Raw genomic sequence first — 14,294 nt, 5'->3', positions numbered from 1 at the left:
GTGAGCTACTACCAGCAGGAGAGAAAAAAAAAACCCCCACCTTTTGTAGTGCTAATCAAGGTGGGCCACTTCCAGCAGTTGACAAGAATATCTGAGGAATAACAGAACATCACTATCCATCACCTTCAGCCCCCAACTAAAACCTCTCCAACGCATCATCAAAGATCTACAACCTATCCTGAAGGACGACCCATCACTCTCACAGATCTTGGGAGACAGGCCAGTCCCTGCTTACAGACAGCCCCCCAACCTGAAGCAAATACTCACCAGCAACTACACACCACACAACAGAACCACTAACCCAGGAACCTATCCTTACAACAAAGCCCGTTGCCAACTGTGTCCACATATCTATTCAGGGGACACCATCATAGGACCTAATCACATCAGCCACACTATCAGAGGCTCGTTCACCTGCACATCTACCAATGTGATATATGCCATCATGTGCCAGCAATGCCCCTTTGCCATGTACATTGGTCAAACTGGACAGTCTCTACGTAAAAGAATAAGTAGACACAAATCAGACGTCAAGAATTATAACATTCACAAACCAGTCGGAGAACACTTCAATCTCTTTGGTCACTCGATTAGAGACCTAAAAGTTGCAATTCTTCAACAAAAAAACTTCAAAAACAGACCTCAACAAGAGACTGCTGAATTGGAGTGATCCTGCAATTGCAAACAGGATACAATTAACTTTGGCTTGAATAAAGACTGGGAGTGGATGGGTCATTACACAAAGTACAACTATTTCCCCATGTTTATTCCCCCCCACCCCCACTGTTCCTCAGATGTTCTTGTCAACTGCTGAAAATGGCCCACCTTGATTATCACTACAAAAGGTTTTTTCTCCACCCCCCCAACCCACTCTCCTGCTGGTAATAGCTCACCTTACCTGATCACTCTTCTTATAGTGTGTATGGTAACACCCATGGTTTCATGTTCTCTATGTGTACAAATCTCCCCATTGTATTTTCCACTGAATGCATCCGATGAAGTGAGCTGAAGCTCACGAAAGCTTATGCTCAAATAAATTGGTTAGTCTCTAAGGTGCCACAAGTACTCCTTTCCTTTTTACAAGTCACTTTTCATCTTAGAATTGCATTTTAAACTCCAAAATAAATATTTTTTCCAGATTAAAATTTACCTTATATTTACGCTATACATACAGTAGGAAAAACTTGGTAAAAAATAAGTTAGGGGTTTTTTTCTTGTGTGGCAGAGTACAAGAAATGGTACATTTCATTGTTACCTCTTTGTTTAGGTTTGTTTTCCCCAAACAAATGGAGAACACAGTATATCAATAATTTTAATTCAGATGACATACTCCCAGAGACCAGGGATTGACACTGGAGTTTTGAATATTACAACAAAAATAACTTAAAAGGGACTTTCACATTGGACTAAAATATTTAAATATATATCTTCCTTAATGTATAAATACACTCATCTGTCACATGTTTTAAATAATTTTCCTTGCTCCTTTTCTAAAAATGATCAAAGACACAGTACTTATTTAATCAAAGGTGGACTTTATCACAACTCCATATGTTTTCATCTACGGTACTTGTTCCTGTGAAGTTGTAATGCTGTAATTTCTGACATCCCTCACAATACTGTGACACACTGATGGCAAACACAGAATTATGATTTCACAGCAAGTTCAAGCAAAAGTAGAAGTCAACTTCAGTGCAGGCCAAAAACACAACACCCTCTCTTCCAAGAGTTCATCCCATTCACACAAGTAGTACTCATGGAAGCAAAGACAGCAATCAGATAAATTATCTGTGACTCTGACTCCAGCCCTTCCTGGTTTGTAAGGAAGAGTTGATAACACTCGGGAACTTTACTTACAGATTGTCAACAGGAAATCTACCACCCATCCTTAAAAATGCAATTGTCTAACCAATACTAAGGAAGCTATCACTTTGTGTAGAGCACAAATTACTACCCAGCATCTCAACCTCCCACTCCATTCCCAAGCCAGGAATGAAGAAGTTAGCAAAGACAGTCTCTTAAGGCCACGTTTCAATTGTTAATAGCTTAGTGTTCTCTCACTCAGGCTTTAGGCCAAGGCAATGCTATTGAGAGAACATTTGTGCTGATGGATAGCCACCCTCCTGTCCATAGACAAGGGGTGTACACTCAGACTCATCCTGTTGGATCACACCTGCAGCATTAGGTATCACTGATCACCAAACACTCCTGTCCTGGCTCCAAGAAACTGCAGTTGTAAACGGAAACACCTTGAAATGGCTGGGTCTTTATTCACAGAAGGCACTTCACCTCCTAAACACTCACATGCAGAGACCCACAGGGCTCAGTCTTCTCCCCTATGTTATACAAGATATACATGTATAGTATAGTAAATGTCTGAAAAAATACATTGCCTTCAATAATACAATTCTCCGGATCAGATTGTTAAAGGACCCCCTACTTCTCCCCCCCGCCAAAAAAAAAAATCACCAGAAGCAATCCTATCTCTCAATACAGAAACAGCTGACAGGTGAAAAGCAGAAATTCCCAATGTTAACACCACAAAAATTTTACAAACAATTCTTAATAATATGGAAGAATTTATTGTAACTAGTTTAGAAGGAAAAATGTTTAATCTTGCTTAAGTATTCTTTCACAGAATTCTAGAGAGCAGAGAATTCTTGTTCCTCTCCACAGGCATGCAATAGTAAGGCATTGGAAATGCCAGAAACACAGTTAGCATTTAATCTGCAAAATTCTCCCACTGCAGGAACCGAGCAAGACAGCCAGCCATAAAAGTTGCTTCCCCAGGACCCACTCATGAGTTCAGGCATATGGGAAGGTCAGGGGTGAAGCCATAGCACTGAGGGTCACAAGAGAAGAATGAGGGGGGATTTGATAGCTGCTTTCAACTACCTGAAAGGGGGTTCCAAAGAGGATGGATCTAGACTGTTCTCAGTGGTAGCAGATGACAGAACAAGGAGTAATGGTCTCAAGTTGCAGTGGGTGAGGTTTAGGTTGGATATTAGGAAAATCTTTTTCACAAGGAAGGTGGTGAAGCACTGGAATACATTACCTAGGGAGGTGGTGGAATCTCCTTCCTTTGAGGTTTTTAAGGCCCGGCTTGACAAAGCCCTGGCTGGGATGATTTAGTTGGGGATTGGTCCTGCTTTGAGCAGGGGGTTGGACTAGATGACCTCCTGAGGTCCCTTCCAACCCTGATATTCTATGGTTCTATGATTCTAAGCAGTGCTGCAGCCCATAGAGCAGCCCAGATCAGCTGCTGTAATTAGACAAGATCCCAAGGCAGTCCAAGTTATGCTGGTGGCCTCTCCAGACCTGGGAACTGCCCAGAATCAGGAGGGCACAGAGGTGTTTTGCCTGTGCCTTTTGGATAATAATAATAATTTTCCTACAGACTTGCCCGAATGCATTTGCACAACTTTCAAATGTATGTTTATGTGTGCGCAAACAATTTTGTGCATGTAAGTAGATGAATTCTCAAGTTCTGTGGGCAACTTTATGGTGGCGACTTAAATGTATTTACTGAGCAGGCTCCACAAAATGTAACTGCAAAATGTAACTATTTCAGCCACTCAATTTAATTTGTTGACAACTGAGATTACAAAACAAAACAAGAAATTCAGCTGCGTCAAACTCCAAATTTTCTTCACCAGACACAGATTACACAGACAACTAATTTGTTCTACAGTATCTGCCATTCCATTTACAGTACATTTTGTCTGCAATACTTCAGCTCTGATTCCTGCCATGTCCTGGTAGTGAGATATAAGCCTGTGTTTACACAGGCCTCATAATTTATCTGGAACTAATTTAGGTAATTTTGACCTTCAGATGACTCTGACCCTCCCAACCTCCTTTGCCATTTTTGGTAACATTTTAGTGTGGATCATTTGTAAATGCCAAAAGACATGTTACTAATAAGTCAAATACCTTGTTTGTCTTATTAGCCATTAGTTTTAGACCATTTTATGTATTTACTGAAAAGGCCCAGAAAGGAGCCAGACTGACAGTGCTGAACAATCAAATCCTCTCTTTATACCCACAAAATATTTCATGGTATATTGTAGTGGATTGTGTCTTATGTATATCACATTTTATTTATTCATGATGATGATGATTTTGGAAGTTCTGAATTCATTCTTTAATGGAGCTATTTTTAACCTAGCACCCATAATCCTATGTTAAGGACAAAAATTCTCTTTCTTCTAAGATATATAAATTTAATGTGCTTGCTCTTTGTTTCTGTTGTTACCGATGGTGATTTTTTTGGTGACCAATGCTATTAACAATTGCACACATGATTAATTTTACTCTTGTAACTATTTAAAGAATCGGACCTTTTATGATGTCATGTAAGCAAGTGAAGGTGATTAAGACTGACATTTTCCTAGATCAACTGTTTCCTGAAAGAAACTGGCAAGAGAAAAGTTGATGTGTATTTGCGAAGGGAAACAAAACAAAAAAAGAGGATAACTGTCATCTTTCACTAAACCTGAAAGCTGCTGAACAGTTTGTGCCAATATAGTTAAGCATTCATTCCTATTTCCTTTATACATCTCAGGGGTTCATAACTCAACTGTAAAAATTTGATCTGAACTGAAACATAGCATATTCACTTTAAGAGCGACAGACCTATCATTTAAAAATTAAACAAGTAAAAGGAAGATGGGAAAATACATTAATTAAAAATGTAACAAAAATTAGTTATTTTTGTATTTGTATAATTTGAAAATGACTTCAAAGCTTAAATATACCAATTTATTTTTTATTTATTAAAAAATATGTAAGCGGCTGAAATAATGGCTTTTATATATGGTGTACTTTAGTGTATGTGTATATATATTTTGCTCAGCAATTTGGAAAGGATTTTTAATATTCATGCATACCCTTGATTAACACCCAGATTAGTTGTTAGCTGGATTAACATTCCACTGGGAAAGTTATAGGGTCTGATCCTACACCCACTGAAGTTAAGATTTCAATAGAAGTAAGACTAGGTCTGTGGTCTCATAGGTCAAAACACTACAAACTACATGGATCTGATCAGTCTAAATACATAGTTACCCAAGAGCACTGTGGTCTTTCAATGAAAGAACCTTTGTTCCATAAAAACATATGAAAGTTTTAGAAGGAAAAAAAGATAAAAAGTTAAGATGACATTCATAAATACCACGACAACTTTTACTTTAGGGCTAGAGGCAGTTCATTTTTGCACTGTGCCTCGAGCACTGTGGGAGTGAGATTTTCAGAATCCCCCACCTCATCTCCCCACTGCTCAAGACAGAGTGTGCTGCACAGGTGTATACCTAGTACGATGTATGCTCCTCAATGTGCTGGAGGTATTATTCTTCACTACCTCTCATCCCTTTTTGCCCACCTGCAAAAGCAAGGGCTCTGTGAAGCATGCCACCTGCCATGTGATGGAAACAAATGGCATGGTATACTGGGGTAAAGAGTGTCTTACATCCCCTTACTCCCTTGCACTGGTATGCAGGATGAGCCACTATCCAGCCTTACATTTGTTACATTTAAAAAATACATACTGCTGCTTGTTTGCAGCCACATCTCTTTTTGTGCTTACAACAGCAGTAGTTTGCAAGCTGGTGATGGACCTCGTTTGTATTGTGGTACAGGCTGCCTAGTAAAAGCAACACACTAATGATTTTTAGAACAGCGTTGTACATAAAACATGGATTTCCTATTCCATTCATGAGACCATCCCAAATTGGCTTTGAACGTAATCTATGTTCAAAATTCAAATAATTGTCATGTTTGCAGTATTGTTATAGTCGTGCTGGTCCTAGGATATTGAGAGACAAGATGGGTGAGGCAATATTTTGTATTGGACAAACTTCTGCTGGTGAGATAGAGAAGCTTTCAAGTTACACAAAGCTCTTCTTAAGATCAGACAGATGAAAGTCACCTGAAGAAGAGCTCTTTGTAGCTCAAAGCTTATCTTTTACCAACAGAAGTTGCTCCAATAAAAGATATTACCTCACCCACCTTGTCTCTCAAATAATGTTCACGAGTAGTATTTATTCATTATGGCCTTGAGCCAGTACAGTACTCAAGTACATAACTTTAACCATGTGAGTAATCCCACTGAAATCAATCGGACTACTCACTGGTTTGAACTTACATACATGATCTAGTGCTTTGCTGGACTAAGGCCTAAAACTATGCCATTTATAACTGAATCATTAAGATAATGCTCTACCCTTTCCCTCCTCTCTCCATTCCTCACCACAAAAAAACGGGGGGGGGGAGGGGGAGGAATAACTTGCTGTTGCCCAGTTGAAGCATAGAGAATCTTCACCATCAAGACCATGAAATAGGATAGAGTGTTAGTCTAAACTTTGAAGTCATTGGGTTGTATCATTTGAGGCCAGAGCCTTGTTATTTAAGTAAATGGTTTTGGGTTGTTGTTTTTTTCGGGGTGGGGAAGGAGGGGGTGTTAGTGTAATGTTCAGGAGTTTTTGGCAAAGTTTGATCATGTTAAACTAAATAACTCTCTCTTTTTATTGGCAGATACTTTACAGTGCTGAATTATTAGAATATAAACATAACTGATATTGGAAAAAAAGTATACCTGATCTTCAAGTAATTGATTATAGCCTTGGCTTGATCAACACTGAAGAAATCCAAGCCACCACTTTTTTCTGAATGAGACTCCCCTATTCCAGCCATTGCTCTCCCAAGCTCTTTTATGTTGTCTTCAAGCGTCATGTGTTTGGCTGCAATTCAATCCAGAACAAAAACTAAACATAGATGTGACAGATGTTTTCTTGGCACAGTACTGAGAGACTTTTTTAATGTTTGAAAAGTTCCATTTGAGGCCATGTAGAATATTTTTTTAAAAATTGGACAAATTTTATTGCTTATTATTCTTAAAAAAACCCAGTAGTCTTAACATTCCCTCACAACACCATCGATGGTCACTTTGTCCTGTAGGGACAAAAGTAGATGACACACAAACTACTTAGTTGATAGCTTATTTACTCAGATATTGACATCATAATTACATGAACAGAGAATCAGGGACAGATTCTATTTCAGATGCTGAACACAGAGGTATCAAAGAATAACCATGGTGGGAAGAGAGGAGAGTAATCTTAGATACACAAAATACGGTGTGAACAGGAAAGAAGCCACAGGAAGTGGGAAGACTGAATAATAGAATTGGGAATGCCAACAAATGGGGAGTCCCCTAGAAGTAAAGCAAAAAAGGAGTGAAGTTGTGGGGTTAGAGCAAACATGAAGAAGGGACAGAAGTCACACCTGGAAGGGAACTGGAGGCCCTGCGCACTCCTACGAGGTGCTAGGCACCATAAACTCCTACTGACTTCAGTAGCAGTTGAAGGTGCTCAGGGATCTGAAGGGATCAAATCTGGGCACCAAATGCTGTCCATGGCTGTATTTTCTACAGCCTTCAATCTTCAAGCTAGATTGCAGTCTGAGACTAGCCCTTCTTTGAATTAGCACTCTTCCAACTGAGGCACAACTAACAGATGACTAATCCAAAGTAGTATTACTTATGCTGCCTCAGGCCCTGTTTCAGCATTTATTTATGGATGTGCTTAACTTTAAGCACTTGCTTAAGTCCAACCACATGCAGCAAACCATTTTAGCATAAGATGAACATTAAAGACATGCCGAAGTGCTCACTGACTTCAATAGGAATTCAGCACACGCTTAAACTTAAACCCACATGCCAATCTCTCTCCTCCAGCTTCTCATTCTCTCTTAGAGTTCACCTCCCCACTCACCTCTTTGCCCCAGTCTCTTTGTCCTATCAGTTACAGTTCTCTCCTCCCACCTCCCCACACTGGTTCTCAGTCCCAGTCTCCTTGCACAGTGAGTCCCAGTCTTCCCACTAGCTTCCAATACTTGTCTCCTGGCTAACCAGTCTCAATCTCACCCTCCACCCCAACTTCCAGTTCTAGTTCCCTTACCCCTCCAACCAGTTTCCAGTTCTAGTCTCCCAATCCCAATCTTCTCTCCCATGTCCAGCTCATGTCCCCATTGCATATGAAAAGGCAGCTTTCTTCTCCATGCTCATTCAAGGGGGGCGGGGGGTAGGAATACTGAGATCACAGGAGACAGACTCCCTTGTTCTCAGACAAGATGACTGAACCCAGCATAGCTCGTAGCAGAACAGCGACTGCAGGGAAAGTTCTGCTCAGCCCCAGGATGGAGCATGCTCAGTAGAGACAAAATCTTCAGTGAGTTAACTGCTAAAATCTAAAAAAAAAAAATCTACTAAGCATATGTAAATAGTGATTTTTTTCCCCAAAAGCTTATAACTTCACCAAATTTGGGCAGATTTTCACAAGGACAGAGAAAGACACATCCCTGATACGCAGGTCACCCTCCTCCCAAATTTCAAGTCCCTGCTCCAAAGCATGAGATGCTTAAAAGAGAGAAAAAAAAAAGTCACCAGGATATTTTAACATGGGCAAAACAATGTATTCTTCCACACTCTCATTGAAATAGCGGAAGCGTTTTAGCTGAAATTTTCCAAAAAAAATTCAGCCTGAGGCAGACACCTGGCATGGAAAATTTCAGCCCAAATGGTTAAAGTTTGGCAAAGTCTTAAGCAACTGAAAATAGGGTTTTATAATGGAAAATGTCAGGCAAACCTAACCACAGCCAGCACTACCAGTCCTGCCTATAGTATTATGTATACACATACACGAACACAGATACACCCATTATCTCATTTCTGATATGCTTCCATTCTTCTCAATAGTTTCATTAGTACAGTTAATCCATATTAAGGTATTCGTGTAGTGAAGACTCTATAGCAAGACAACTGGAATTCCTAACAATTATTTTCCTAACCATGAAGCATATGTACATTCTGGCAAAATTCCTAACTAATTCTATTCAAGGACCTTTTGCAAGGTAATAATACGGTAAAAAGTTGTTATATGTTTAATTTTTTTAAAATTCACTTATTCTTTTCTGAAAGAATAAAAGTTTAACTGCAGCCAAGAGTTATATCCAAAATACAATGCACACACCATGCTGATACTCAGGGAGAAAATGAATAATTTAATATTTATTTCTAATTAAAATATTAACTACTTACATTAAAAACAAGTAATTGAGAGAACATGCTAAGTTTCTGTTCAAGTGAATATTTTAAGAATTATACTTACTGCTGAGGTTCTCCAACAGAAAGTTTAAGATGGCCATGAATCCTGAGAGCTGTAGATGAGTGAAGTCCATCTCTTTAGCCCACCAAAATCCAGACACATAATAATCTAGTAAAACAGCTTCCTTCAAAGATGTCTTAATTTGTCTGAAATTGAGAAACTCTTCCAGTTTTCTGTGGTGGAAAGGTGAAGTATAAAATCAAGTGAAAGGTTCCACAAGTTTGATTTAGTCTGCCTGCAATCAAGTGTGTATTCCAGGCAACTGATTCAGCTATATCATTTAATACATTAATACTGTTCACAGGACAAATCAGTAATTAGCAACATGAACCCAATTCTTCATGTTTCCTCAAGCACTGTTTAGGTATATTAAAATACAAGTTATGATGATACTACATTTAAGTGTAAGTTATGAAGAAAAAATGGTACGATGACTTCATCTGTATATCAGTGGGTGCATTTGACACATTTGACTGATCAAAGGTATCCCTTCTTGTATCTTTCGGGTGAGATGTGCAACCACAAAATCAAAAGTCTTCTATGTAACAGACATGTAACAGATATAAAGGAGATCTAAAATTCACAAATTATTGAGTGAGATGAAGCTGAAAATCCAAGAGAAAATCAGCTTTTATTTTCTTGGGAAGTTTTAGGGTGAAATGAGACTAGAAAGGAAAAATACTGTGAACCCTGTCTTCACATACACTTATAAAAGTAAGCTTCATTGCAACTCCACTTTCTACAAAAAGGTCCTAGCTGCAGCTCCATCTGGGAGCAAAGTTGAAGTTGCAGTCACAACACTATGACTCAAACAGCATGATAACGTGACACCTGCCTTTATAATAATAATGATAATGAACATAATACTCACTGGTGACGATAATTGATTTTACTATGTTGTACTAAGAAATCTGTCTGGAACACTCAAACACAAATGGGTCAGGTATGCAGTGTTAAGATGTAAATTAGGTTTAGGCTAAAGATTTGGGTTTGAGGCCAAATCAAGGCTAGGGTTTAGGCTCAGAATGGATGGTGACAAAATCCCACAAGTCATTCTTGTGCAATTTCAGCATCAAATGGCAGAATTCTCATACCAGCATTTATTGTTGCAATATTTCCTAGGGTATCTGCAGTAAGCTACAGCCATTCATGCACAGGCCCATACCCTAAAAACTGACCCCTGCCATGTCCTGACAATGCAGTTTTAACGAAGCCATGCTCCTAGGGCCTCCCTTTGACTGCAACAGCCCCTAGGACCCATCAGATGACATAGAACAGAGAAAACTTTCTAGGCTGTATTTTTTGTCAATATAATGTCATTTTCAGAATTCTTTTTCTTAGTATGTTTAATATAACCAATCATCCTATTTGCCTTTTCGCTGCAGCTGTACTGAGTAGCCATCGTTACTCCTCTTAAGTCTCTTTTCTCAGTGGTTCCTGCAAATTCATCACCATAAAATTTCTTCACCCATGCTTACATTTTTTCAAAATTTAGTGTTATCTGCAATGAAGTTGCCTAATATTCAACATGTTTAAATCCATCTGGAGTTTGTCACAATTCTCCAAATCTTTACTAATCAACTGCATAGTGCTATACGCAACCTTCACCAACTCAGCGTACACTTCCTCAGTCAGCCTATTATTGATTCCGGGGGACCTCCTTACTCTTTATCTCTCTCATTACGACTCTTTATTTCTCACAGCTACACAAGTTTTTAATTGATAATAAGACTTTGCTCTTTATCTCAGGCTATTCATGTTCTTTAATGCTCCCTTAAGAACAAACCTTACATTATATCTGAAAATTCAACTAAATAATATTGGGTAAAATTATCAAAAGTGCCTAAGTAATTTCGTAGCATAAGTTTCATTTTCAAAAGTGATTTGGGCACTTAGGGGCCTAAGTCTCCTTGAAAGTCAAGTCACTTAGATGCTTTTGAAAAAGTCTCAATCTTTATTTTTTTCTAAATAACGAAGTTTAGAAAGGAGAAATTTCTCCTTAGAAAAGCCATGCTTTTTTTTTGACCATATTCATGTATGCCTATTGTGTTCAGAATTAGTACTATCCTTTTTTATTTTTCTGCATTAATGCAATGGATTAGAGAGGGACAGGGCTGGGGACTTCAGTTTGCAATTCCGCCAATATACCTCAACTGTGTTTTAGAGAAAATAGTTTAGATTCCATGTTCTCTCGGTCCTTGGCCAGTTAAGATGGCCAATAAAGATGCCAACTGTGATAATTGTTTTTACTTCCCAAAAAATCTGAATCTTTTTTCTCTGCTTCTTATTCCCTCCTAAAAAGACAAAGTACTATCAGACCTACGAATAGGCAACTAACTGTTCACGGTGTTCACAAAGCCAGAAAGTTATACTGTTGAAGGATACAAAAAAAAAAAAGATGTGTTTTATTAATCAAACTAGTGAACAATATAAAGGCTCACTAGTGAACAATATAAAGAACATAATTTATTAAGTTTTGTTTAAAGCATTACCTCTGTTCTACATGATGAATTTGTGCAGCTGTATATATACAAGTTGGTTAAAAACACTGAGTCATGTACTGAAATGGAAGTGGAGCGTGGCCAACTGTGAACTTTCCAAAGTTTGAAACAGTCCATATCCTCTGTCTTATAAGCTTTTGCCAACATTATGCTTTCACAATCGTTATTTCAAGGGAATTAGGGTTTTCTGATATTCATTTTTTCAATATTCTGCAATGTATGTGATTGACACAATGAGATTCTTTATATATCTTCTATTATTACTATTGCTATTTTTTTCATGGAAGATGCTCAGGTACTATGGTGGTGGGCAGCAGTAAAATCTTTAGATCAATAGACAAAACAAGGATATTGCTATAACACATCAGACACATAATCCATCGAGCACAACAGTGGCCAGGAAACCTTACAGTATATAAAAACGATGCCCTATGGTGAGAGACAGATGTTTCAATACTGGTACTAAATTGTTTGTGCTACCTAAAATGCCCTTGAAGCATCCTCTTTTCAGTCAAATGCAGTACATGTCATAATTTAAGATCCATCTGTGAAAGTGTATATATCAGCTGAGATGAAGAGAAGCACAAAGGTCTCTCAGTATTTTCCTTTCTAATCTTAGATGAGAGATTTTGACAAGAAATTGTGTTACAGGGTGATAATGAAATTTGGTCTCAATTGACGTGAATGTTTCATTCTCTAATGCCACAAGTAGGAGATCTATTGTGCAGAGTAAAAGAGTAAATGGGGGAAAAATCTTTTTAATATTAGATGGGGAAAAATGTCTTTCCAATTTCTCTATGGAATCCCACTAGGTCAACAATAAGTGATCTTTTTCCTAACAACAAAGAGAAAGAGTATTTCAAGGTAATGAATCATATCTTTTTAATCTTATCTAAAACATTTGTATTTATCCACTAACGGCAGAATTTTCAAAAGTACCTAAGTAACATTAGAGCATAAGTTCCATTGACTTTAGCTTGCTAAGAACTTACTGCTAGGTGACTTTCAATGGGACGTGTGCGCCTCAGTCACATAGGCACTTTTGAAAATGTCACCCCTGAAATTTAAGACCAACACATTCAATTGTGGATGCCTAAAGTTTGACTCCTAAATCCTTAAGTACGTAGATAGCTTCATATGAAGCTTTTTGCCACTTTCCTAAGGGTCAGTTTTTATTATATCCAAACTCCTCTATTTTTTCAGCTTTAGACATTAATCTGAAACCTAAAAACGAGGTCTAAGACACAGGAGGAGGCAGTTTAAAGTGCTCAATTTTGCCCTACTCTACTCACATTGAAGTCAATAGGAGCTTTACCATTACCTACAATGGGAGCAGTCAGCCCAACTCACTGAGCGCTTTCGAAACAAATCACACCTGTATATATTTAAAAACATCGAATATCCAAAACCATATCAACTTGCAATATTCATACAAAGAAAGTGAGCAAAGGAGAAAGAAAAATAAAAAGATGGAGAGAATATAGGAGAAGAATACATTCTGAGACCAACATATTTTCTTATTTACTCCATTACTGCCATTGTCCACAAGTGTCCCAAAAATTGGATTAAATCATCATTCACTTAGCATACAAGTCTTCAAAAAATGCCATTTGCCCACATATATAAATCAATATTGCAGTGCTGGTGGAGTTAATTTAACCAGCTATATTAAAATAATTGTCTTGCACAGAGTACTAGTGTTATTCATTTCTTTTGCAAATGAGATTTTTTAATTTCAATAAAGTCATGAATTAGTATCATAGTGAAAGATCAAGGTAGTGGCAAGTTCACTACTTTTCTTCAAGTTCACCACCTTCAGAATTTGATTTAACGTAAGTCTTTTATGAAGGCAAGATCACACCAAATGATTAATATCAAAGTTATCACTCCTGATATCTTCAACAAAAACAGTCAACTGATAAATCACACAAGTTCTCTTTCACCAAGACACAAGCACCAGCATTATCTATATCTGTTATATATTACTGTTACTTACTTTTGAACTCCTTCTACATTTTGTTCTGACAAAGCACTAATTTGGGGAAGAGAAAGAAACGTCCATGCCATAATCTCTCTACCTACAGTATCTTGTTCTTGGCCTTCTTCCTACACAAAAACAGTAGATTGTATTTAAAAAATCATCTAATTTACATAACACTTTTGTTCTCAAAGAACTTTACAGAACGTTCGTACAAAGATAATTCATCCAACACCAAAATAGAAATGCAGGAGAAATTTTCTGCCAGCAACACAAGACAGCAACGGTGTTTAGGGATGGAGGTGAAGTTAGGTGGATACATGAAAAATAACTTGTTCACCCACCTTAAACTAAAGGGGAACTTTTACTTTTAAAAGACAGAAACTGCTCTACCATTCTATTTGCTCTGTACCGAGAAAAACAAATGCTTGACTTTTCCCTATTCATCTCAGTGGCGTATTAACCACTAAACCCATTTTTGACAATTTAATTCTGTGCAATTAAAAATAAATACATGATTTTCTAATAGTCTAACAACAAAAACAAGGAAATGTATACTGTGATCTAAATTATGTAACTACTTTTCCAAAGAAAATGTATACTCATAATGCTGAGAATAATTGTTCTCCTGTGGTGTGTATAAGAAATACTCAT

At 37.8% G+C, this 14,294-nt stretch overlaps 1 protein-coding gene across 3 annotated transcripts in view; it reads right to left on the bottom strand.

Moving 5' to 3' along the window:
* Window positions 1–14,294, bottom strand: part of CABCOCO1 (ciliary associated calcium binding coiled-coil 1) — a 78,744-nt gene that overhangs the window by 48,949 nt on the left and 15,501 nt on the right. For all 3 annotated transcript variants that reach the window (XM_075130821.1, XM_048858730.2, XM_048858728.2), the window contains exons 2-4: window positions 13,659–13,768; window positions 9,165–9,334; window positions 6,593–6,737 (exon numbers count right to left, since the gene is read on the bottom strand). In XM_075130821.1, coding sequence (XP_074986922.1) covers window positions 6,593–6,737; window positions 9,165–9,334; window positions 13,659–13,729 — 386 coding nt within the window. In that variant the 5' untranslated portion in view covers window positions 13,730–13,768. The remainder of the gene's footprint in view (window positions 1–6,592; window positions 6,738–9,164; window positions 9,335–13,658; window positions 13,769–14,294) is intronic.

The sequence above is a fragment of the Caretta caretta genome, chromosome 7 (assembly GCF_965140235.1).
Source record: "Caretta caretta isolate rCarCar2 chromosome 7, rCarCar1.hap1, whole genome shotgun sequence".
In the NCBI taxonomy this organism is placed as follows: Eukaryota; Metazoa; Chordata; order Testudines; family Cheloniidae; genus Caretta; species Caretta caretta.
Note: the sequence above shows the minus strand (reverse complement) of the source record. Positions and strands in the feature narration are given on the sequence as shown.